The sequence below is a fragment of the Petromyzon marinus genome, chromosome 8 (assembly GCF_048934315.1).
Source record: "Petromyzon marinus isolate PM22_M1 ecotype Great Lakes invasive population chromosome 8, UKy_Petmar_22M1.pri1.0, whole genome shotgun sequence".
NCBI lineage: Eukaryota > Metazoa > Chordata > Hyperoartia > Petromyzontiformes > Petromyzontidae > Petromyzon > Petromyzon marinus.
The window spans coordinates 8074042-8099130 of record NC_133674.1 but is presented as its reverse complement, the minus strand read 5'-3'; the positions used below and the strand labels follow the sequence as shown (position 1 = coordinate 8099130).

The window sequence follows — 25089 nt, the reverse complement described above, 5'->3', positions numbered from 1 at the left end:
ACCACACAACACACACTACACAACACACCACACACTACACACACTACACAACACACAACACATCACACACACTACACAACACATCACACACACTACACAACACACCACACACAACACACACTACCCAACACACACATCACTACACACCACGCACGTTCACAGTGCAACACCAAAAAGTTTCCACGCAGAGGTTCCTCTCTCGACTCCCGAGGCACGAGGGGGGGGGTGATGGGGCGGCTTCAGCTGAGACGTCATCCCGTGAGCACCGGGCAACTGGAGCCAACGTCCTCGAGTCGAGTTAAAACCAGACTGGTGGCAGCTGGCACACGGCCCGAGACCCCTGACTCCTTCTCTCGATCTCTCTCTTCTCTCTGTCAGCCCAGTCAACCATCAACTTGATCAACATGCTCAACATTAAACAGTCGACGTTCATTGCTCGACACTCAAGAAGAAAACTGTTTGCATGTACTCAACATTCAATGGTCAACGCTCACGACTCTATCTATTCAACATTCAATGCTCAACTCAAAACTCTTTACCCAACATTCAACCATCGACACTCAAACTCTATACTCGACATTCAACCATGAACACCCAACACTAGTGACCGTTATCGTTCAATACTCAACCAATAAATGCTCAACCATCGACAGCTCTCTTGATTCGCCCATTCACCGCTCAACATTCCACTCTACCCCCACCAATCTGCTCCGACTCAACTTTGAGCACCCACTCAACCACCAACAGTGAGCACTCAATTTACAACGGTCAACAACAACACTGGATATTGCTGCTGCTGCTCGTTACACTCTGGCTATATCGCTGCCTGGAGATCCGCTCGCTGCTTGCCAAAACGACTGCGTGTGGCCGCCGGTGCTACAGCTGCCATTGGCGGAGCTGTCCAGGAGAGGGCAGACGAAGCAAACGCCGTGGTGGGCACCCCGAGCCATAGACTCGTGGGGTCTCCGTGCGGGACAATGGCATTGCGCGCGCGCGTGTCACTTTGTGTGTGTCACTTTGTGTGTCACTGTGTGTGTGTCACTCTATGTGTGTATCTCTGTGTGTGTGTCACTCTATGTCTCTGTGTGTGTGTGGCACTGTGTGTGTGTCACTCTATGTGTGTCTCTGTTTGACTGTGTCACTCTTTGTTGTCTTTGATCTTTGTCACTGTGTGTGTGTCACTCTGTGTCTCTGTGTGTGTCACTGTGTGTGTCACTGTGTGTGTCACTCTCTGTGTGTCACTGTGTGTCACTGTGTGTGTGTCACTCTATGTGTGTATCTCTGTGTGTGTGTCACTGTGTGTGTGTGTCACTATGTGTGTCTCTCTGTGTGTGTGGCACTGTGTGTGAGTCACTCTCTGTGTGTCTCTCTGTTTGACTGTGTGTCACTCTTTGTGTGTCTCTCTGTGTGTGTCTCTCTGTGTGTGTCACTGTGTGTGTCACTCTCTGTGTGTCTCTCTGTGTGAGTCACTGTGTGTGTCACTGTGTGTGTGTCACTCTATGTGTGTCTCTGTGTGTGTGTGTCACTGTGTGTGTCGCTGTGTGAGTCACTCGCTGTGTGTGTTACTCTGTGTGTGTGGGGGGGGGGGGGATTGCGGGGAGCGGTAGTGTAGTAGCGGTTAGCGCGCCGTGCTAAGAACCCGGCGAACCGAGTTCGATTCACGCTGATTGCCAACACCGGTAACGATTATCTGTACCGGTCCTGGGCCTCCCCTAGGTTGATTCAGCCTCAAATCAGTACCTGGTGCGGTGTGTAAACATTGTCATTGGGGAGGCAAAGGTGGGTGAGCGGGCGTGGTTCTGGCCAACCCACCACTTGTGTGTAGGATGTAATAGGTGCCCGTTAACAGCACTTGACCCAAACAGTCTGTTAAGGCTATAAGGAGACCTTTGTCATCGTTCCGGTGTTCATGTGCGAATGTCTACGTAGTCTACGTGTGTGCGTGCGTGTTCACACGTGCGTGTTCACACGTGCGTGTTCACACGTGCGTGTTCACACGTGCGTGTTCACACGTGCGTGTCACCATGGATGCACGTGCACACGTGCGCGTGAGTGCGCACGAGGGAGACAACGAGAGTGGGAGAGTGAATTCGGTGGGAGAGTGAATGGAGTGGGAGTGTAAATGGGGGGAGGATTAGGAGCTGGCGAGGGGAGGAGGGTGGAGCTGGGATGAAGAGAAGAGGGGTCGTGGTGGTTTGAGAGGCGATGGTGGTGGTGGAGTGGTTAGAGAGGCGATGGTAGTGGTGGAGCGGTTAAGAGAGGCAAGGCAGTGGGAGTTCAATCGGGCCCAAGGGTGGAGAGGGGAGGGAGGGTGGAGAGGGGAGGGAGGGTGGAGAGGGGAGGGAGAGGGGAGAGCAAAGGGAGAGGAGAGAGAAGAGCGAGGGGAATTGGCGTTTGGAGAGTGGAGAGAGGCGAGGTTCGGGGAGAGAGTGAGGAAAGAATACGGAGAGAGTAGAGCGAGCGAAGATAGAGGAGGGGGAAGAGAGAGAGAGAAGGGAGAATATGGAGGGGAGGGAGAGGAGGCGGGAGCTATAATTCACTGTCCTCGCGAGGCGGGGCGCCTCTCACTCAGACAAATGACTGCGCCACGTCTCGGCAGCTTCACCGCCACCCGCCAGAGGGACTCCAACTGGTGACGGGGCAGCTCCGAGGCCGCCGCCGCCGCCGCCTCCTCCTCGGAGTCGTCCCTCCGCGTCGCTCATCTCCCTCCGAGCAATTCGTGCGCGTTGTGCGCGCGTGTTTATTAATGCACAGAGAGTGGCATCTCCACACCAACTTACTCACCCCGTCTCCCCCCTCCCACCCCCCGTCTCCCTCCCTCCCCCCGTCTCCTACCCCCGTCTCCCCCCTCCCACCCCCCGTCTCCTACCCCCCCGTCTCCTACCCCCGTCTCCCCCCTCCCACCCCCCGTCTCCTACCCCCGTCTCCCTCCCACCCCGTCTCCCTCCCACCCCCCGTCTCTCCCCTCCCACCCCGTCTCCCTCCCTCCCCCCCACTCCCGCTGCTGACACCGCGTGTGAGCCCCACGGCCAAACAACAGCGCGACGTGCAGGAGCCACTTACTCACCCCCGGGTGAGTTGGGTGTTGGGTGAGTTGGTTGTTGGGTGAGTTGGGTGTTGGGTGAGTTGGGTGTGAGAGCGGGGAGCGGTGGTGCAGCGATTGGCGCGCCGCACCGACGAACCCGGCGCCCCGAGTTCGATTCCCGCTCACGGCCAACATCAATGACGATTATCTTGCACCGGTCATGGGCCTCCCCAAGGTCGACACGGACTCAAATGAGTACCTGGTGCGGTGTGTTATCATCGACGACGAGGGGGACAAAGGCGGCCGGGTGTGGTGCTGGCTACCCACTCCCGTCGTGTGCGATTCCGACCTTCATAGGTGCTCGCGAACAGCACTCGCCCCAACAGCCTGTGTAAGCTACCCGGGGGATCTTTGTCTTGTCCTTGTACATGCAGCAAGAGTGTTACGCGCACGTGTGTGTGTGTGAATACACGTGTGTGTGTGAATACACGTGTGTGTGTGTGAATACACGTGTGTGTGTGTGAATACACGTGTGTGTGTGTGTGTGAATACACGTGTGTGTGTATATACACGTGTGTGTATATACACGTGTGTGTTATGCTATGCGTACGCATTGCACACATGAGCGCACACCACCAGCACACACACGGAGAGGGGTGTGTGCGTGTGCGCAATGTTGGTTGGGGGAGATGGTGTTCTGTGCTCTGCCCCCTCCATACCCGCTCAGTACCACCCCCACCCCGCACCCCCATCTCCCCCCCCCACCTTCCCTCCTACCCCGCTACCTCCCCCCATCCCAGCCTCATCTCTGCTCCCTCACACTCCTCACTCGCCCTCTCTTCCCCCTCCCTCCTTCACATTCCATCCCTGACTCACGTCACAGCGGAGCAGTAACGGAGGAGAGGGTTAATTGGGTAATGGACACCGCGCGCACGCACGCGCACCGCGCGCGCACGCACGGGGGAGCGCGTGCACCGCTCTCGCCCGCACACCGGGTTCGATTGCCAATGTGGCGGTCGCGAAGTGGGTAATCAATGCTGGGCGCTCTTGAATGATCAACAACGCCATCGTCGCTATCATCTTCATCACCATCGTGATCATTCATCACCATCGTGATCATTCATCATCACCGTGATCATTCGCCGAATATTTGGCGGGTCACTGGTAGACGAACTCGATTAATCGGCACGTGACTAAGCGGCTGTGGTCATTGCAAGATGTATCCTGGCTGTGGTGTTCAAGGGAGAAATGAAGCCCCGCTTTGATGAATCGTCAACAGCATCTCGGTCCTAATTATCAACACCGTTACGGCAGTGGTCTAATTGGGCAGCCTCAAATCATCCAGATCGTCGTCGTCGCCACCGTCATCGTAACTCGTGCTAATTATGACGCCATCCGCGATCCATTTATATTGCGGGTCATATTATCCCAAATCGAATATTTGACATTTTCATAAATTGTCATTCTGATCAGTGCGTGTTCACTAAAAAAAAAAACATATTCAATAGGGAATTGGCCACAGCAGGACCCTCTTGAATGGGAGTCTGGAGACTCGGGAGGCAAGTGGCCACTCATTATCGTTAATTACGCTGCGCCAGATACGGGGTTTTCTCCGCCTCGCCAGCGTTTCCCAGATCTCCCTTGCAGATGAGACAACGAATCTGTGACGCACGTCCGAACACACGGACGTACAGAGGGATGAGCGCAATCCCATCCCACGCAAAAAACATAACGAGTCACACGTACACAGAGACACCACCACGCAGCCTTCCCGCGTTCACCCCGCCCACCATATCCCCGCCAGCCTCTCATCCATCTCGACTCTACCACTCACTCTCTCGGTCGAGGCAAGAGGGGTTTCATATTGCTCTCCCCCCCCCCACAGCCTCCCCCATCCTACCCCTCCTCCTCCTTCTCCAGCAGCAGCAATAGCTGCTGCATCATTCCACCCCCAGGGTCTCCAGCGTGGACCCGGCCAAGGCAGCGGTGATTATTTTTCCCGACATTTCCAGATAAACCAGAAATGAGGCCATCAAACACGAGGACAGGAGGCTGAGCGGGCGATGCGCGGGGTTGATGCAACTCGCTCGCTCGCACCGGCGCATCGCACGCCAACCCCACCAACCCAACTCATGTCCACCAACCCCACTCATCCCGTCACTATCCACCAATGCCATCCAACGCGGATGAGCGACACGTTCCGGCCCTGCCTACCTAGCACGCCGACCGTCACACCAGCACACACCTGCCTTGTCACCCACCGACGTGGCACGCAACGACCCTGTATACTCTCTACCATCACACCCATTCACCCACCCATGAAACGTTCACCCATCCATGAAACGTTCACCCACCCATCAACGCACCAAATACACAGAGCCACCAACACCCACCCCATCTATCACCAACTCACCAACACAACACCCTAACCACACAACCACACAGACACAACCTACCCACCCACACAACGACCCACACACACCCATCTACCAATTCACCCACTCAACCACACCCATCCACCCACCCACCTAATCACTAACCCATCTACTTACCTGCCCACGCACCCACCCGCCCACCCGCTCATCCACTCGCCCACGCACCCACCCGCCCACGCACCCACCCGCCCACGCACCCACCCAGGCTGCCGACCCCGCACATCTGTCACACTAACGGTGGCGCGATTCTCCCTCGACATCCACTCCTCTATCTCGCTCTCCACTCACTCTCCCTCGCACTCTGCTGCCCGAGCAGGCAAATTACTCTCTCTGCTCCCCGTCTCCATCTCTCTCTGTATCTCTCCGCGCTTGCTCCCTTGTGTCTGTGTCTCTGCGTGTATCTCCCTGCATCTCTCTCCCGTGTCTCCCCATCACTCTGCGCGTGAGTCCGTTACGCTCTCTTTAAACCGTCACTTTCTCTCGGTGTCTCCATCACTCTGTCGCTCCCTGCCTCTGTCCATGTATTTTAAACGTGTTTTTCGCGCGTGTCTCTCTCCGCCTACGTGTCTGACGCTTGCATGCTTCACACATGCGCGCGCGCGTGTGTGTGTGTGTACGTGAGGGGGCGCGATGTGGCCCAGCGGCAGCGCGTTCACCGCGTGCTCCAGAGGAGGTGTCTGGTTCAAATCCGGCCGGCCACCCTGGTTATTACGACTACTGCGGGTGCAGTAACTATGAAAACAATACAAGGCGTCACAGTGGACTTTAAATATCCCGTGACGTCACTCGCGCCAAATAAACAAAATGACACTGAAAATCACTAAACTATTTGTATTTTACCAGGTAAGGGCCCACTGAGCTATGTATAACTCTTTCTCAGAAGCGACCTGGCTATCACAAATGATAGCTCAACGGCGTTTCTAAATATGGGAGGGAAAAACTGGAGGACCCGGAGAAAAATCCATGCGGCCACGGGGAGAGAGAGAGAGAGAGACATGTAGACTCAAAATATACACGTTTCAGTGGTCAGGATCGAACCCATGACCTCCTGTATACCAGGTGAAGTAGTTAACATCTCACAACCGTGGCGCCCAATTTGGATTACGCGCAGCGAACATAGCAGCGCCTTCCTTCGTGATAGCGCTGAGATATGAAAACAGCGCAAATACCAAAAGTACATTATTTATTTTGTGTACACCTGCGGGTGTACGCTGGACACCTGTGCATCTGTGTAAGTGCGTCTCTCTGTGTGTGCATGTCTGCATGCATGTGTTTGTGTCGGGCTAGAGAGGAGATGGGCTGATGTGGTACAGGAGGATGTAAAATTGATTCGACTTGCCAACGACTGCTGCCAGCAGTGTCAAGATCGGCCTCTGTGGAGGAGGCTCGTGAAGGACGCTGCTACTGGGCAGTTGGAGGAAGTCGCCCTCCAACAACAGCGGAGGGCATGGGAGTGATGCTCACAAGAACGAGCGGAGCACCGGGTGGATAAAACGCCGCAAGATGGCACAGTGTTGAGCACAGTAGGTGTCCATCTGCCAGTCATCTCAGTCAGTCAACCCATGGCACCTGGGTCTGTGCCCGTGATCCCACAAGCGACCCTTCGACACTTCACGTGGCCTCAAAGTGGACCTAGCCTGGCACAAGTGCCGTGGTGACATCACTGTCACTTAGTGGCGAATCACGGTTGTAGTCTTCTATGTGCGTGTGTACATCTGCGTGTGCGTGTCTGCGTGTGTGTCTAGCAGCGATGTGTAAAACATCGCCACATGGGAGACAAAGGCGGCCGGGCGTGGTGTTGGCCACGCACCCCTCATGTGCAGAGGTGGCCCTTCACGGATTCTGCTCGCTAACAGCATTTTCCCTAACAGTCTGTTAAGGCGATACGGGGGGCGGGGGGGAGGGTGGGAGATTTTTGTCTGCGTGTCTGTACGCGTGTGTGTGCCCTCGCGTCTCACCTGCGGATTTGGGGGTGAACTTGTCGCGGTGAGCGGCACACACGGCAAGGAGCCGGTAGCCAAGGTCCAGGTCAAAGCCCTGCTGAGCGGCCACACGGCTCACAACCTACGCAGCAACAACAGCCAACGACAGCCATCAACAACGGTGCAGACGACGCCACCACTGCAACCGCAGTCAACAACGACCACGGCCTACAACACGTTAGCCGGTTACACCAAACAACATCACAGCCACCGCCGGCAACGTTGACAGAACTTCCGTTTACGCCACAACCATTGATATCACCACCAGCCAACAATATTTACACAACCACCAACAATGGCACCACTTCCACCAAACCACCACCACCAATTTTAATAAAAGTCCAAGTGATATCTTGGTCCAATGAGCATTGAGGCACTCATGTTGTTATCTTGTTTAGAGCAATGGCAGTGCTGGGAACTCCATATTCCTATGGCAGTGCGGGGGGTGGGGGTGTAGATTATCCATAAGGTCACTGCTATTGACCTCCCCACAGGCTGGTACTTATTTTATTGACACCACAGCAATGATGAGCTGGGGTCAACCAGGAACTCAATTTACAACGTCCCCATCGCCAGCCGCCGGCTCTACAGCTTGGCCACAGAGCCATCAATTAAACAACCACCAACACCACCAATTACACAATGACCACCACCAAAACCACCAATTAAACAATGACCACCAACAACAGCACCACAATCATCACCGCCGAATACACCATGAGCAGCAATTACACCACCAACAATAATTACACTGTCAATTATAGCACCAACACCACCGCCGCCACCAACATCCAAAAAAACTATAAGTCAGCACCACCACAGATTAAGCCACAAACAGTAACACGATCGCTTACTCGCAATAACGATCACACACAGCCAATGTCACCATCACTCACAACACCGATCTCCACGACTACCAACCCCACCACCAATTCAGACCACACCATCACAAAATGTTCTCAAATGAGAGCTGAGTTGACCTAATGGAGTCCCAGAGCAGGTAGATATATGAACCACGCGCACGAAAAATGCCAGAAATACATACACACATTCAGCCATACACACAGCACCACGCCCACATACATATGTACAAAGATCCCCCTTATGATGGTATTTACACACCACAACAGGTACTCATTTGAGGCACAGTCGACCCAGGGGAGACCTAAGACCGGTCACAGGTAATCGTCACTTGGCCACGAGTGGGAATTGAACTGAGCGCGCTAACTGTTGCGCCACTGCTCCTCACAACAAAGGGTGCCCCGTGGTTATAGCTTCACCGAACTTTTTGGGGCAATTTGCTCGCGAGACTCATTCTCACACAAAGACAAAGATCCCCCGTGTAGCCTTAACAGACTGTTGGGACAAGTGCCATTAGTGAGAACCTATGAAGGCCGGCACGGCACACAAAGGGGTGGGTGGTCAGCACAACGCCTGGCCGCATTTGTCTCCCCAGTGGCGATGTTTACACATCGCACAAGGTACTTATTTGAGGCTGAGTCGACCTAGGAGAGGCCCAACACCGGCTCAGATCATCTTCACTGCTGTTGGCCGCGAACGGGAATCGAACCCGGGTCGCCAGGTTCGTAGCGCAGTGTGCTAACCGCGACAATACCACTCCTCCTTACATACATACACATCATCTCTCATCCACACACATACACACAGGCACCCACACATCTACATAAGAAATACACACACATGCATCCCAACACAAATACAAACACAGCCACACACACCCATTAACATAGTCACCCAGACACATACATACAAACACACAAATATAAACACAAACACACGCATGCACACACACTCCCATACACAATACAAGCCTTAACAGACTTTTGGGGCAAGTGCTGTTAATGAGCACCTATGAAGGCCGGCACGGCACACGAGGTGGCCAGCACCACGCCTACACATACAGGCACACACAGACCCACACAGACACATGCAGACACAAATATAAACACAAACACACACAAAGACCCACACACAAATAAAAACACACATACACGCACGTACACACACACACACACGTGTGTGGCTCCTCTGGGAGGCCACCGTCTCCCTGCTCCTAATCACATCCAGAGTTGAGCCAGCAGCAGCACCACCGCTGCACTCAGAATTTAAAACACGTGTCCATGTTTGAGGTTCACATCGCAGCCCCTTACCCCCTCCTTCCCCCGGCAGGTCGAGTTACGCCACCACCAGCGCCACCACCAGCGCCACCACCAGCGCCACCACCAGCGCCACCATAGCCAGCACCACCAGCATCGCCACCACAACTATCATCACCAGTACTACCACAAGCATGACTTCCACCACCACCATCGCCAGTACCACCACGACCATCGCTACCACCACCAGCGCCACCGCTAACACCACCACCAGCGCAACCACCACCACCGCAACCAAAACCAGTACCACCACCACCACCACAACTAGCAATGACAAAGGCAAATATCCTCCATCTAGCCTTAGAATTTTGGGGAAAGTGCTGCTAGCGAGAACTGATGAACGCCGGCCTGTGACACGAGGGGGCATGTGGTCAGGCACCACGCCCGGCCACCTTTGTCTCCCCCAGTTCTGATGTTTACACACTACACTAGGTACTCATTTAAGAGTCGACCTAAGGGAGGCCCAGGACCGGCTCGGATATTCGTCACCGACGTTGGCGATAAGTGGGAATCGAACTCAGATCACCGAGTTCGTGGAGCAATGCTATAGCCACTGCACCACCACTCCCCACACTCGTACACAGATGCATACACATCCACACGTGCAATGTGTGAATTTGGCTGTGTTCAAGTCTGTCTGTGCAAGTAAGTGGTTGTGGGTCATTTGTTGTGTGTGCGTGCAAGTCTGTGCATGTGGGTGTATGTGTGCGTCTGTGGAAAAGATGGCTGCACGTGTAAGTGTCTGCACGTGTAAGTGTCTGCACGTGTAAGTGTCTGCACGTGTAAGTGTCTGCACGTGTAAGTGTCTGCACGCGCACGTGTCTGCGAGTGCAGATATGCGTGCTTGCGAGTGCGCGAGTATGCGTGCCTCTGTGAGCGAGTGTGTGCAAACAGTAGTGTGCATGCGTGCATCTGTGTGCATGCGTGTGCCTGTGCGAGTGGGACTGTGCTTGCGAGTGCAAGCTGGCGTGTGTGTGTGCGTGCCCTGTGCAAAGTGTGTGCATCTGTGACTGTGCCTGCATGAGCTGGTGTGTGCGTACCAGCGCTTGCATGCCGATGCGAGCGGTGTGTCTGTGTGCGTACCCGTGAGAGCGGTGCGAGCGTGAGAGTGCAAGCGGTGTGTCCGCGTGCGTGCCCGTGCGAGCTGTGAGTGTGTGCGCGCACCGTGAGGCAGGCGATGAGGCTCTGTTCGAAGGGGCGCTGGAAGGCGCGGGGATCCCCACACCAGTCAAGCAGCTCCCGCGCGGCCGTCTGGAAACTCCCGGGACTCTGCAGGTGCTGCTCACGGGCAAAGACAAAGACAAGGGGGGCCCCCCGTGTAGCCGTTAACAGACTGTTGGAGCGTGTGCCGTTTAACGAGCACCTACGATGGGGCGGGTGGCCGGCATCTTGCCCGGGCCGCCTTTGTCTCTCCAGTGCCCATGTTCTTGCATCAACCCAGAGACGGCCTAGGACCGGGTCAGTTATTCTGTCATCGATGTTGGGTGCGTAGGGGCATTGCGCTAACCACGGCTACACTCTGGCTCACGGACACATGCGCACACACGGACACGAGACACGCAGGCACGAGACACAAAGACACAGACACACAGAGACCTATCTCAACACTGCTCTAACACACAAACACACAGTGCTCTTCACTCACTCGCACTCACTCAAACAACTCCTAAACCCCTCTCTTCCTCCCTTCGCTGCTCTGCAGAGAAGGCAGCAAGAGAGGGGTTTAGGAGCCTACCCCCTCGCAGTCAAGTCCAAGTGTCAATGGGGGTACTTCTCGTCGACTATCGCTGGTCCCAATCCAGATGTGTAAAATTCCACATTCCTCTCAATCGTCGCTGTCAAACACCTCGGCGCTCGTTCTCCCGCTCGCCTCCTGTGGTTGCAAATCGTCGTCGTTGCCGTCGCCGTTTTATCTCTCAAGGCCACGTGAAGTCGTCGTCTTGCCTCCAGCTGCGTCGTCTAAAGCGGCGGTGGCGGCGCTAACGATGACCGCGATGAGGTTTTCTCCCAACGGTTTGCTCGGGCAAAAGGAAGACACTGCCGCTTTCTGCAATATCCCGTGATAATCTTACCATTATGATCCCCCGCGATAATCTCCTGCGTTGATCTCCCGTTGTAATCTCGCGTTGTGATCTCGCATTGTGATCTCCCGTTGTGATCTCCCGTTGTGATCTTCACCAACGTGGCGGCAACTCCATGAGCTGGCACGTCATGGTCACCATTCAATTCAAGATTTTTTCAAATCTCCATATCGCGTCTCGTTCCTCTCACGTCTCGTTCCTGTCACGCCTCCTGTTCCTGCCACGCCTCCCGTTCCCGTCGCCTCCCGTTCCCGTCGCCTCCCGCTCCTGCCACGCCTCCTGTTCCCGTCGCCTCCCGTTCCCGTCGCCTCCCGTTCCCGTCGCCTCCCGTTCCCGTCGCCTCCCGTTCCCGTCGCCTCCCGTTCCCGTCGCCTCCTGTTCCCGTCGCCTCCTGTTCCCGTCACCTCCTGTTCCCGTCACCTCCTGTTCCTGTCGCCTCCTGTTCCTGTCGCCTGCTGTTCCTATCGCCTCCTGTTCCTGTCGCCTCCTGTTCCTGTCACCTCCTGTTCCTGTCACGCCTCCTGTTCCTGTCGCCTCCTGTTCCTGTCGCCTCCTGTTCCTGTCGCCTCCTGTTCCTGTCACCTCCTGTTCCTGTCGCCTGCTGTTCCTGTCGCCTCCTGTTCCCGTCGCCTCCTGTTCCCGTCGCCTGCTGTTCCCGTCGCCTCCTGTTCCCATCGCCTCCTGTTCCCGTCGCCTCCTGTTCCTGTCGCCTCCTGTTCCTGTCACGCCTCCTGTTCCCGTCGCCTCCTGTTCCCGTCGCCTCCTGTTCCCGTCGCCTCCTGTTCCCGTCGCCTCCTGTTCCCGTCGCCTCCTGTTCCCGTCGCCTCCTGTTCCCGTCGCCTCCTGTTCCCGTCGCCTCCTGTTCCCGTCGCCTCCTGTTCCCGTCGCCTCCTGTTCCCGTCGCCTCCTGTTCCTGTCGCCTCCTGTTCCTGTCGCCTCCTGTTCCTGTCGCCTCCTGTTCCTGTCACGCCTCCTGTTCCTGGCGCCTCCTGTTCCCGTCGCCTCCTGTTCCCGTCGCCTCCTGTTCCCGTCGCCTCCTGTTCCCGTCGCCTGCTGTTCCTGTCGCCTCCTGTTTTCAAATCGCGTCTCGTTCCTGTCCTGTCGCGTCTCGTTCCTATCGCGTCTCGTTCGTACAGCCTCGTTCGCTCCATGAGCACTCCGTACAACGTTTGCGTACGATCTGTTCGAATCGCTAGATAATAAATTCTCAAGAGGAGCACCGTTCGCCGTGCGTGTCGCGGGCCTGGACCTCGGGTTACAGTCAACGGCTCGACGCGTCTCCGCACGCGTCGGTTCACCCGCTCGCGAACCCATGAATCAAGTCCGTGAGCTCTCGAGCAAACAGCGAAACGGCCGGGGCGATTCAATTCAAGTGATCGGTGCTCACTCGCTCATTCACTCACTCTCACACTCGCGTGCACACACACACTCTGTACATGACCGCATTGCAAACAGGGACGAGGTGTTGACTTAGCGGCTTAGGCAGGAGGGGGGGGGGCGGCAGTGGCTGTGACTCTGGAGTTATTGTGTTGTCAAGAAAAGCCCGATGACACTCGCCAACAACTCTCCCCCTCCTCCTCATCGTCATCATAGGAGCATGTAGTTATGTTGAACTTGTTTGGCACCGTACGTAGCAAACCATGCTGATCGGAGGTGCATGCTGGTCATCCAGTGATCTGGAGGCAAGAGTTGGCAGATCATATGCAGATTTCTTACATTTTCAGCCGCAGGACCCTCCTGCAAAGGAGGCTTGAGACGCGGTGAAGCTTTCCTGGATAAACGAACCAAATTGTCCTTATTTATTGACCTCTCCAGCTCAACGCCACGTGGATGTGACACTTTGGGGTTCCACGAGAGAGGTAAAGTCTCTTCTACAAAACTGTCACCGTTTTCTAGAAGGAGTGGTAATGCCTCGTAGGCGGGGACAATTTTACCCATCATCCCTCTGGAGTAGTTTACACAACGAGCAGCACCACTGTGGGCAGCCTACATCAGTTGTCCTGTCGTGTTCGATCTGGTCCCTGTCATAGCAATGTGTAATTTCACCCAACGGACCGGCTCGGGCCTGTCAATCGAACAAATCTGAGACGAGCGCCACCGCCCCAGATCCAATTCCCCCCCCCCCCACCTTGTTCGTTATTTGTTATATGTTTGAGTAGCCGCAGTGTTTTTTTATCTTAAGTTTTGTTCAAATTGGATCCGTCTCCCCGGCTGTTTGCGAGCGTGGTTCGCTCCGTTCGGTGGCGCGCGGCTCGTGACAACCCGCTGGGCACCGTTTGTTTTTCGTCTCCGCCGGTGGCGGTGTCTCTATAATCGGCGTCTCTCTCTCTCCGTCCCCCATGAAATTGGCGGCGGCGGCGGCGGCGGCAGCAGCAGCAGCGTCTCTCCACTCGCAGCAGCAGCAGCAGCGAGCGATTCGCCGGTGAGAGGGGGCGGAATGTAAATCACCGCCGAGTTGCGCCGCCGCTATGCGAGCAAGGAGGGCGCCGGCGGTGGCAAGCGGCGCCGCCACGGTGGCTAGGAGATGTTATCTCCCTCGCCTGGTATGCAGGAGGTCGTGAGTTCGATCCCGACCCTGACGCCCGCTATATATTTCGAGTTTGCCGTCTCTCTCTCTTTCTCTCCCCCCGTGGTCGCGTAGATTTTCCTCCGGACCATCGGGTGTTTTTCCTCCACATTTAGAGTCGACGTCAACCACGCGTTTAGAGTATTTGGCTGTTGCTATAAATTTCCACGTGATAAGCCACTTCTCGTTGGGCCATCATTTGTGGCCAGCTTGCTTCTGAAAAATAAACGATATAGCTCAGTGAACCTCATCTGGTAAAAAAAAAAAATGTTTTATAGTTTAGTTGAGGACGGCTGTCAACATGGCTGAAGGTCTAGCTAGACCGCTGTGAAACTATCCAGGCTGGCTTGGCTGTCTGGCTGTGTGCGAGCGAGCGAGCGTGCGTGCTAGCGTGCGCGAGGTTAGCTGGCTATCTGCTAAACAGCCGTCTGTCTATTCTGCCTGCGACGATGCTTGGCTGATGAAACAGCGACTTGGCTACGAGAATAGCTGTCGACATCCGAGAATACTTCTTGTCTGGCTTGCTGCCTTATGAGCATAGCTGGGATGGTTTATCAGGATAGATGTCTGCGAATAGTGTGGGATATTGGGATAGCTCCCTGCCTGCGGGAATACCCAAGTTGGCTGTTGAGACAGCTATGCACATAGTCATTGATTGTAAAGATAACTTTATGTGAAGGTAGCCATACGTGTAGTTGTGTCTGTAAAGCTAATATCGGTGTGGATAGCAGGCTGTCTGTGTGGGGAGCTGGCTGAATGTTGGGATGGGTAGCTGTCCGAATATCTGACCCTGTGGGTAGCTATCCGTTTGTGGGGAAAGATGGCTGAGTGGGTAACTTGCTGGCTTTTGGGATAGGTAGCTGGCTGTCTGCGGGGATAGCTGGCTGTCTGTGTGGCTGGAGAGAGAGAGAGAGCTTGGCTGGGATCTGCCTGTTTGTCTGGAATTGTGAGGAGGAAGGTGGAGGGAGGGAGTCAGCCCCCAAGTGTCAGGTTACACATTGTGCATTCCAGCCTCATCCAACTCCCCAGCCCTCCACACATCCACACACACACATCCACACAGACACATTCATACACACACAAACGCACAGACATACATACACGCGTACACACACACTTACACTCAAGCACACGTTTGCACAGGCAGAGTCCACAGAGTTATACAAACAAAGACAAAGGTTCCCCTTATAGCCTGTACCAGATTCTTGTGGCAAGTGCTGTTAACGAGCACCTATTAAGGCCGGCAAGGCACACGAGGTGGGTGGGTGTGTATTAAGTTTGTGTTTTCTTGCATTTGCGTTACAAGTGCATTTGTTCGCGAGCACGTGCCTGTGAACGCTGTGTGAGTGTTGATTGGCCGGGAAGCTCAGCGGTAGAGCAAGCGGCTCACAGTCGGAAAGGAGTTCAAGTCCCGGTCGGGGTGTTGCGTCGGCCCATCATCCTTCCAGGGTCAATAAAACGAGTACCACTTTTGTGGGCAAGTCAACGGCGGTTCGTCTACGGATTGACTCACCCCCCCCCCCCCGCCGCCCCCCCCCCTCCATAGGAATGTGGAATTTCCATCACTGGCTCAGACTTTAAGCAGGAGACGAGCACCAATGCATAAATGCTCATTTCAGCAGGAAATCACTTTGGCTTTGTGTGTGCGTGCTTGTGTAAACGTGTGCATGTGCTTGTGTACACGTGTGCATGTGCTTGTGTACACGTGCTTGTGTACACGTGTGCATGTGCTTGTGTACACGTGCTTGTGTACACGTGCTTGTGTACACGTGTGTCCGTGCTTGTGTACACGTGTGCACGTGCTTGCGTACACGTGTGTCCGTGCTTGTGTACACGTGTGCACGTGCTTGCGTACACGTGTGCACGTGCTTGTGTACACGTGTGTATGTGCTTGTGTACACGTGTGCAAGTGTGAGCATTTATGTGCGCGCGCGTGGCAATAATTGTACATAAGCGTGCTTATGGACGCGGGTGTGTGTGTGTATGTACGTGTATTTGTACTTTTTATGGGGGAGCGGTGACGCAGTGGTTAGCACTACAAACCCAGCGACCCCTAGGTTGACTCAGCCTAAAATCAGTTCCTGGTACGGTGAGCAACGATCAGCACCGGAGAGACAAAGGGGGCCAAGGGCATGGTCCTGGCCACACCACCCAGCCATGTGCCGTGGGGGCCTTAATAGGCGCTTGCTAACAGCAATTGTGCCAACAATCTGTTAAGGCTATGGTATGTCTTTGTGTTTTGTTTAAATGTGCTTGTATTGCAAGTGTGACTGCCCGTGTGTTTGTGTTCGGTCAGAAACGTAGGGGACGAGCGGCGGACCCCAATCTCGAACGAGCCGAGCGGAAGTCATCCTGGGGGTGGGCTGGCGAGGGGAAAATGTCGAACCGAAGGAGAGAATCCACACGGGCAGAAGAGTGATGATGATCGTGGAAGCCACTAGGGCAGAGACTGCGAGTCGGACCTAGATAATGGACTAAGCAAACTATTCAACTCAACTGTTGTTTATTTTACCAGGTAAGGCCCACTGAGCTATTAGCTATTTTTTCAGCAGCCACCGGGCCACAAATGACAGCTCAACGAAGTGGCTCATCATCATCACGTGGACATTTATAGCAGCCAAACATCCTCTAGAAACGCGTGATGTCGATTCTAAATGTGCAGGGAAAGATCGGAGGACCTGGAGAAAAATGTACGTGACCGCTGGGAGAGAGAGACACTGCAAACTCCAAATATACAGCAGGCTTTAGGGCCAGGATCGAACCCACGACTTCCTGTATACCAGGCAAGGTAGTTAACATCTCGCCACCGTGACGAGATGAGAAGAGGTGACCCAGTGGACGTGGAGATGATTGGCCAGGCCAAGAACGAGCAGAGACAGGGGAAGTGAGACCGCCCAAGAGCGGAATAACGCCAGGAAGAAGAATTGTGTACGTGTGTGTTTATGTCCGCGCGTGTGCGTGTATGTACACAAGTTCATTTGTGCGAGAACGTGTGTGCGCGGACCCCAATCTCGAACGAGCCGAGCGGAAGTCATCCTGGGGGTGGGCTGGCGAGGGGAAAATGTCGAACCGAAGGAGAGAATCCACACGGGCAGAAGAGTGATGATGATCGTGGAAGCCACTAGGGCAGAGACTGCGAGTCGGACCTAGATAATGGACTAAGCAAACTATTCAACTCAACTGTTGTTTATTTTACCAGGTAAGGCCCACTGAGCTATTAGCTATTTTTTCAGCAGCCACCGGGCCACAAATGACAGCTCAACGAAGTGGCTCATCATCATCACGTGGACATTTATAGCAGCCAAACATCCTCTAGAAACGCGTGATGTCGATTCTAAATGTGCAGGGAAAGATCGGAGGACCTGGAGAAAAATGTACGTGACCGCTGGGAGAGAGAGACACTGCAAACTCCAAATATACAGCAGGCTTTAGGGCCAGGATCGAACCCACGACTTCCTGTATACCAGGCAAGGTAGTTAACATCTCGCCACCGTGACGAGATGAGAAGAGGTGACCCAGTGGACGTGGAGATGATTGGCCAGGCCAAGAACGAGCAGAGACAGGGGAAGTGAGACCGCCCAAGAGCGGAATAACGCCAGGAAGAAGAATTGTGTACGTGTGTGTTTATGTCCGCGCGTGTGCGTGTATGTACACAAGTTCATTTGTGCGAGAACGTGTGTGCGCGCATGTCTAGGAGGCTGATCGTGAAGGACGCTACTTGGGCAGATTTGGAGGCAGTCGCCCCTCCTGCAACAATGAAGGGCAGAGGAGCGACGCTCACATCAACGAGCAGAGCGCTGGGTGGCAAACGCAGCAAACTGGCACAGCGGGGAGCCACAGTTGGCGCATCTGCCAGTCATCTCAGTCAGTCGACCCATAAAACACAGCGTGACCTCCTGCCAGCAGCGAGCCTTTGACACTTCGCGTGACAGCCTCAAAGTGCACCCGGCCTGGCACAAGCGCTGCGGTGACATCACCGTCACTAACTGGCGAATGGCAGCCGTTGTTGTTGTTGTTGTTGGTGGCGGTGGTGACGTGGTGACAGTGTGCGACCGTGGGACTGCGTGAATGCACATGTGCGCGTGTGTGACTGTGTTACCTGTTTGATACACTGCAGCCGGTCGTTGGTCTGCTGAATGTGCCTGTCCATGGAGGTCATGGTGTTCCGGTGTACCGCTCACACCACCACCACCACCACCATCGCAACCGCCTGCAACAGCAGCAAACAGCAGCGCATGCGTCAGCACAACCGTCAGGACAACCACCACGCAACAAGACGATCACACGCGCACGCACGCGTGCACACATGCGCAGCCAGGGTAGGTGTTCACATTACAGCCATCAGTGGCACTCAGAACTCCCTCTCTCCCACTCACCCCCTCCCTCTCCCTAAAACCCATCCAAAGGAGAATGCCCTGCAGAAGGAAAAAAAAACATTATGAATCCCAGATTCCCTGAGCGAGGAGGAGGAGGGGGAGGAGGGGTCTGAGTGGGGGGGGGGTGCGATGTGCAGAGAGAGAGAGAGGGAATGGAGGCTGGGGTGAGGGGGGGGGGCAGTTATTCTGCAGGGGTGATGATGGGGGAGGGAGGGGGAGGAGGAGGGATGCTCTCTCTCTCTCTCATGCTCGGAGATCTGCGCGAAGGAAGATTTTGGCTCCAGGCGATGGTTGGAGCGCAACGGGCTGAGACGTGTGCGTGCGAGTTTTGTGAGCGATGGCTGCTCGCTCGCTCGCGCGCGCGCGCACACGAGTACACACACGCAGACACTATTTAGACTCCCCAACGTACAGGCGCACACACCTGGACTCACATGCTCCCTCAAACCCCTGACTCACACCTTTTGCTCATACGCACCGACTCACACACAGATACGTACACACTTAAACGTACATACTTACACACAATCACATGCAGACAAACACACACGCATACGTACACACCTATACGTACATACTTACTCAAAATCATACGCAGACTCACACAATCACACACGCGCGTACACTCATACAAAGAGCACACATATAAAGCCTTCAACAGACTTTTGGGGCAAGTGCTGTTAGCGTGCACCTATTAAATCATGGCCACACACGTACATTTACACGGACACAAACTTCAATCAATGTGCACACACATTTACACGGACACAAATGTCGACACACTACTACTTACACTCGCATACTTCACTCGCAGACTCACATACATTGTTGTTATTGCGCTTGCTTACCCAGGAAAGCCTCGCTGACTCTCATGACATTTTTTCCAAGAGGATCCTGCCATGTTTCCGCAGCGTAGGAGGGGGACGATAGCTGCTGTGTATAATCCCAATTGAGTCATTTGCGCGGTGTCGTTTTGTGAAAGTCCGTCAAAAACCTGGGACCGTGACATCGGCAGGCGCACGGCGACCCGACTCTTTCGAATTGCGCCACAGGCACGTTTAGCGTCCGCTGCTAAGCGGATGGCACGTGGGTGGTATTTATGTTTTTTTACGGTTATTAAGCGGGGGGGGGGGGGGCCTGCTGGTGTTCGAACCACGAAGCTCTGAGACGAGCCACCAACGGGCGCACGCTGCCGCTGTGCCGCGTCACCGCCCCCTGTCGCCCAGTACTCGAGCTAAAAACAAAGACCCCCCCCCCCGCCCCACCGTGTGGCCTCAGCAGACTGTTGGGGCAAGTGTTGTTATAAAGTCCAACATGGCACACGAGGGGGTGGGTGGCCAGCACCACGGCCGGCCGCTTTTGTCTCCCCCAGTGGCGATGTTTACACATCGCACCAGGTACTCGTTTGAGGCTAGAGTCGACATAGGGGAGGGCCCAGGACTGGTTCAATTAAATCGTCACTGGAGTTGGCCGTGAGCGGGAATCGAACCCGAGTCACCAGGTTTGTAGCGCGGCGCCCTAACCGCTCCACTACCGCTCTCCACAGTACTCACACACTCATACACACACTCACACACATACTCACACACAATTACACACCGCTTTCCATGCTGCTCCCTGCTCCTTACACGTCTATAGGTTACGGAATGCCAAGGCCACGAGTCTGCCGGGAATCACGACCGATTGATAGGCGACACAGGGCAGCTGCCATTTCTTTAACGAGTAAAATTTACAATTTCACTGTGCCACACGCATTTACGCAAGCACAAAATCACGTAGCCTCTTTCACACACCCACACACGCATATTCTCATGCACTCATGCACACACACTTAAAAACACATTTACACACTGTGCTGCACACATCCATACACACTCACGTACACTCTTTCACACGTACAAAAGGCAAAAAAACCCCGTGTAGTCCTCTTCAGGCTGTTGGGGCAAGTTTTGTTGGCAAGCACCAAAGAAGGCCGCCGTTACGGCACACGAGGGGGTGGGTGGCCTGCACCACGCACGGCCGTGGTTAATAAGTGTATTTACACACACTCATACACACACACACTCACACACTCATACACACACAACAACAACCGCCATTCGCCACTAAGTGACGGTGACGTCACCACGACGCTTGTGCCAGGCCATGTGCACCTTGAGGCCACGTGAGGTGTCGAACGCCCACTGGCAGGAGGTCACGGGGCAGACCCAGGTGCCACGGGTCGACTGACTGAGATGACTGGCTGATGCACCACCTGTACCCCCTACTGTGCCAACCTGCTGTGCTTTAGCCACCCGGCGCTCTGCTCGTTGTTGTGAGCGTCGCTCCTCCGCCCTCCGTTGTTGTTGGAGGGCGACTGCCTCCAACTGCCCAGTAGCGTCCTTCACGAGCCTCCTCCACAGAGGCCGATCTTGACACCGCTGGTACCAGTCATCGGCAAGTCCACTCAGCTCCACGTCCTCCTGTACCACATCACTCCATTTCTTCTCCAGCCCATGCCGCGCCCGTTTAGCCCCCTCGAACCGGCCAAACAAAAGCTGTTTCAGCATGCGGTGGCTGGGCATGCGGGCTACATGACCCAGCCAACGCAGCCTTGCCTGCCGGAGGAGCTCACCTTGCCCAGATCTTTCAAGGATTTGTGAGCTCCTCACACAATCCAGCCTGGTTAAACCCAGGATGGATCGTAGGCATACACACACTCATACACAGACAAAGGTCTCCCATATAGCCTTATTAGACTCTTGAGGAAAGTGCTGTTAGTGAGCACCGATGAAGGCTGGCACGGCACACGAGGAGATGGGTGGCCAGCACCTCGCCCGGCCGCCTTTGTATCCCCAGTGGCGATGTTTACACACTGCACCAGGTACTCATTTAGGCTGAATCGACCTAGGGGAGGCCCAGGACCGGTTCAGATATTCACAACTATTTATTGCTTGTGAGCAGGAATCAAAATCGGGTCGCCAGGTTCGTAGTGCATCCTGCTAAGGCCCAAATACTCACTTTGTACAAAGACAAATCGACAAACCTTCCTGTACACACACAACCATATGCACGTCGGTATACGTACACTCATGTATACATACAATCACGCTTATCAGCTACACACACACAGACGCACTCTCTACGGTTTATATATACCAGTTCATATATACGGGGACAGAGTGGTGCACAGTGGTAACACTTAAAGGCTCTGGGTCCGATTCCTGACCCGGGCGAATCTGTTGTATGTTCTCTCCCCCTGTCTTGAAATTGGCTTCCCCCAAGTTCTCTGGGTCCCTCCCATACAATGCAACCCGGTATCAGCCCAAAAACATCCAAAACACGAACAAAAATTACCCTGCAAATTACTCAGTTGAGTCCGTACATGGCAACATTGTCTGCCCGCTGCGACACACAATTGGCAGGACCCTCCTGAAAAGGCGAGCCGAGACTCAGGCGAGGCCTTCCGGGATAAACGAGCGGAATCGTAACATTAACAATCAATTCAAATCCGCGTATTCCTTTTTTTGTTACTTTTGCTTGCACGAGTTATTTTAATCGTGAAACCAAGGCCTCGCGCGACAATCCCCGCGGGTTATCTTGGGGCTGCTCGACAGAGGGGAAGAGGTCTTTTTACGTCTCCTCCTTCAAGTCTCGGTGTTTATTTTGGGCCTCGTTCCGTTATTTTATTGTTTTCACTCGACGATGATCGGTGTGGGGGGCGGGGGGGAAGGAATTCCTCTCGCGTGCGGCGTCTGTGGCAAGCTCTGGGAAGTCATTGCGAGCTTCGCGACTTTCAACTCATCTCGATGGAAAATTCACATCTTTATAGAACGGTTTTTGGGTGTTTTATTTGCTGTCGCCCGCAACCCCCACGGGCTGGCCACGTACGGTGCAAAATAAGTTGTCTCTGCGTACGTAGAGACAAAGGTCCCTTGATAGACTGTCGGGGAAAGTGCCGTTAGCGAGCACCTACGCAGGCCGGTTACGGCGTACGTGTTTGTCCCTCAGGTGATGACGTTTACACACCTGCGCCAAGTAACAATTTAAGGCTGAGTCAACCTAGGGAAGGCGCATGACCGGTGACGATATTCGTCACTGGGTGTTTGGCCGTGAGCGGGAATCGAACTCGAGTCGCCGGGGTTTGTAGCGCAGCGCACTAACCGCTACACTACCGCTCCCCATGCGTGCACACACATACATACACACACACATGCATGCACAGACACACATGCATGCACACACACACATGCATGTACACGTGTGCACGCACACACACACGCGCGCGCACACACACGGGCGCCTTGTATGCACAGCACGCACGCCGCTCGCTCTCTTTGTCAATACCTGTTAGTGTTCAGCAGTCACCAAATCAGGCTGCTTAACTCCCCGCCGCCCCTCCCCCCTCACCTCCCACCCCACACTCCCTGATCCCCCCCCCTCACCACGAGAAGAGAAATGAGACGCAGCAACCACCGCTACCTCCTCCCCTCGCCAACCCCTCAAATCACACCAACCTCAACCCTCTCACTCACTCACACCAACCCCAACCCTCTCACTCACTCACACCAACCCCAACCCTTTCACTCACTCACACCAACCCCTCAACCACACCAACCCCAACCCTCTCACTCACACACTCACTCACACCAACCCCAACCCTCTCACTCACACACTCACTCACTCACACCAACCCCAACCCTCTCACTCACACACTCACTCACACCAACCCCAACCCTATCACTCACACTCACTCACTCACACCAACCCTCTCACTCACTCACACCAACCCCAAACCTCTCACACACACTCACTCACACCAACCCTCTCACTCACACACACCAACCCCTCAACCACACCAACCCTCTCACTCACACACTCACTCACTCACAGCAACCCTCTCACTCACACACACCAACCCCTCAACCACACCAACCCCAACCCTCTCACTCACACACTCACTCACACCAACCCCAACCCTCTCACTCACACACTCACTCACTCACACCAACCCCAACCCTCTCACTCACACACTCACTCACACCAACCCCAAACCTCTCACACACACTCACTCACACCAACCCCAAACCTCTCACACACACTCACTCACACCAAACCTCTCACACACACTCACTCACAGCAACCCTCTCACTCACACACACCAACCCCAACCCTCTCACTCACACACTCACTCACTCACACCAACCCCAACCCTCTCACACACACACTCACTCACACCAACCCTCACACTCACTCACACCAACCCTCCCACTCACAAACTCACTCACTCACACCAACCCTCTCACTCACTCACTCACACCAACCCCAACCCTCTCACACACACTCACTCATACCAACCCTCCCACTCACACACTCACTCACACCAACCCTCCCACTCACACACTCACTCACACCAACCCTCCCACTCACACACTCACTCACACCAACCCTCCCACTCACACACTCACTCACACCAACCCTCACACTCACTCACACCAACCCTCCCACTCACAAACTCACTCACTCACACCAACCCTCTCACTCACTCACTCACACCAACCCCAACCCTCTCACACACACTCACTCACACCAACCCTCTCACACACACTCACTCATACCAACCCTCCCACTCACACACTCACTCACACCAACCCTCCCACTCACACACTCACTCACACCAACCCTCCCACTCACACACTCACATCAACCCCAGCCGCTACACAACCTGAACGCCCCCCACCACCATCCCTACTCCTTCCCCCTCCCTCCCACCACCCGCAACTGCACAGCGGCTGGGGTCGATAGAGCGAGCAGAGGCTCGAATACGCGGAGTCCCTATGTGCAGAGTGTCTGTGTGGGGCGTGTGTGTGTGTGTGTGTGGGGCGTGTGTGTGTGTGTGGGGCGTGTGTGTGTGTGTGGGACGTGTGTGTGTGTGGGGCGTGTGTGTGTGTGTGGGGTGTGTGTGTGGGACGTGTGTGTGTGTGGGACGTGTGTGTGTGTGTGGTGTGTGTGTGTGTGGGACGTGTGTGTGTGTGGGGTGTGTGTGTGTGGGGCGTGTGTGTGTGTGTGGGACGTGTGTGTGTGTGGGGCGTGTGTGTGTGTGGGGTGTGTGTGGGGTGTGTGTGTGTGTGTGGGGTGTGTGTGTGGGGTGTGTGTGTGTGGGGTGTGTGTGTGTGTGTGGGGCGTGTGTGTGTGTGGGGCGTGTGTGTGTGTGGGGTGTGTGTGTGGGGTGTGTGTGTGTGGGGTGTGTGTGTGGGGCATGTGGGGTGTGTGTGTGGGGTGTGTGTGTGGGGTGTGTGTGTGTGGGGTGTGTGTGTGGGGTGTGTGTGTGGGGGGTGTGTGTGTGGGGCATGTGGGGTGTGTGTGTGGGGTGTGTGTGTGGGGTGTGTGTGTGTGGGGTGTGTGTGTGGGGCATGTGGGGTGTGTGTGTGGGGTGTGTGTGTGGGGTGTGTGTGTGTGTGGGGTGTG

General features: G+C 54.9%; 1 protein-coding gene and 1 long non-coding RNA gene across 5 annotated transcripts in view; one reads left to right on the top strand and one right to left on the bottom strand.

The window, feature by feature from the left end:
* ZMIZ1 (zinc finger MIZ-type containing 1) overlaps window positions 1-25089 on the bottom strand; it is a 159935-nt gene that overhangs the window by 53473 nt on the left and 81373 nt on the right. For all 4 annotated transcript variants that reach the window (XM_076065584.1, XM_076065586.1, XM_076065585.1 and 1 more), the window contains 3 exons: window positions 18366-18476; window positions 10784-10897; window positions 7419-7524 (listed from right to left, as the gene is read on the bottom strand). In XM_076065584.1, the coding sequence (XP_075921699.1) occupies window positions 7419-7524; window positions 10784-10897; window positions 18366-18425 (280 nt within the window). In that variant the 5' untranslated portion in view covers window positions 18426-18476. The remainder of the gene's footprint in view (window positions 1-7418; window positions 7525-10783; window positions 10898-18365; window positions 18477-25089) is intronic.
* On the top strand, window positions 2982-7808 carry LOC142924100 (uncharacterized). Its single transcript, XR_012941253.1, has 2 exons — window positions 2982-3073; window positions 6748-7808. It is a non-coding gene; the product is annotated as an uncharacterized LOC142924100 (long non-coding RNA).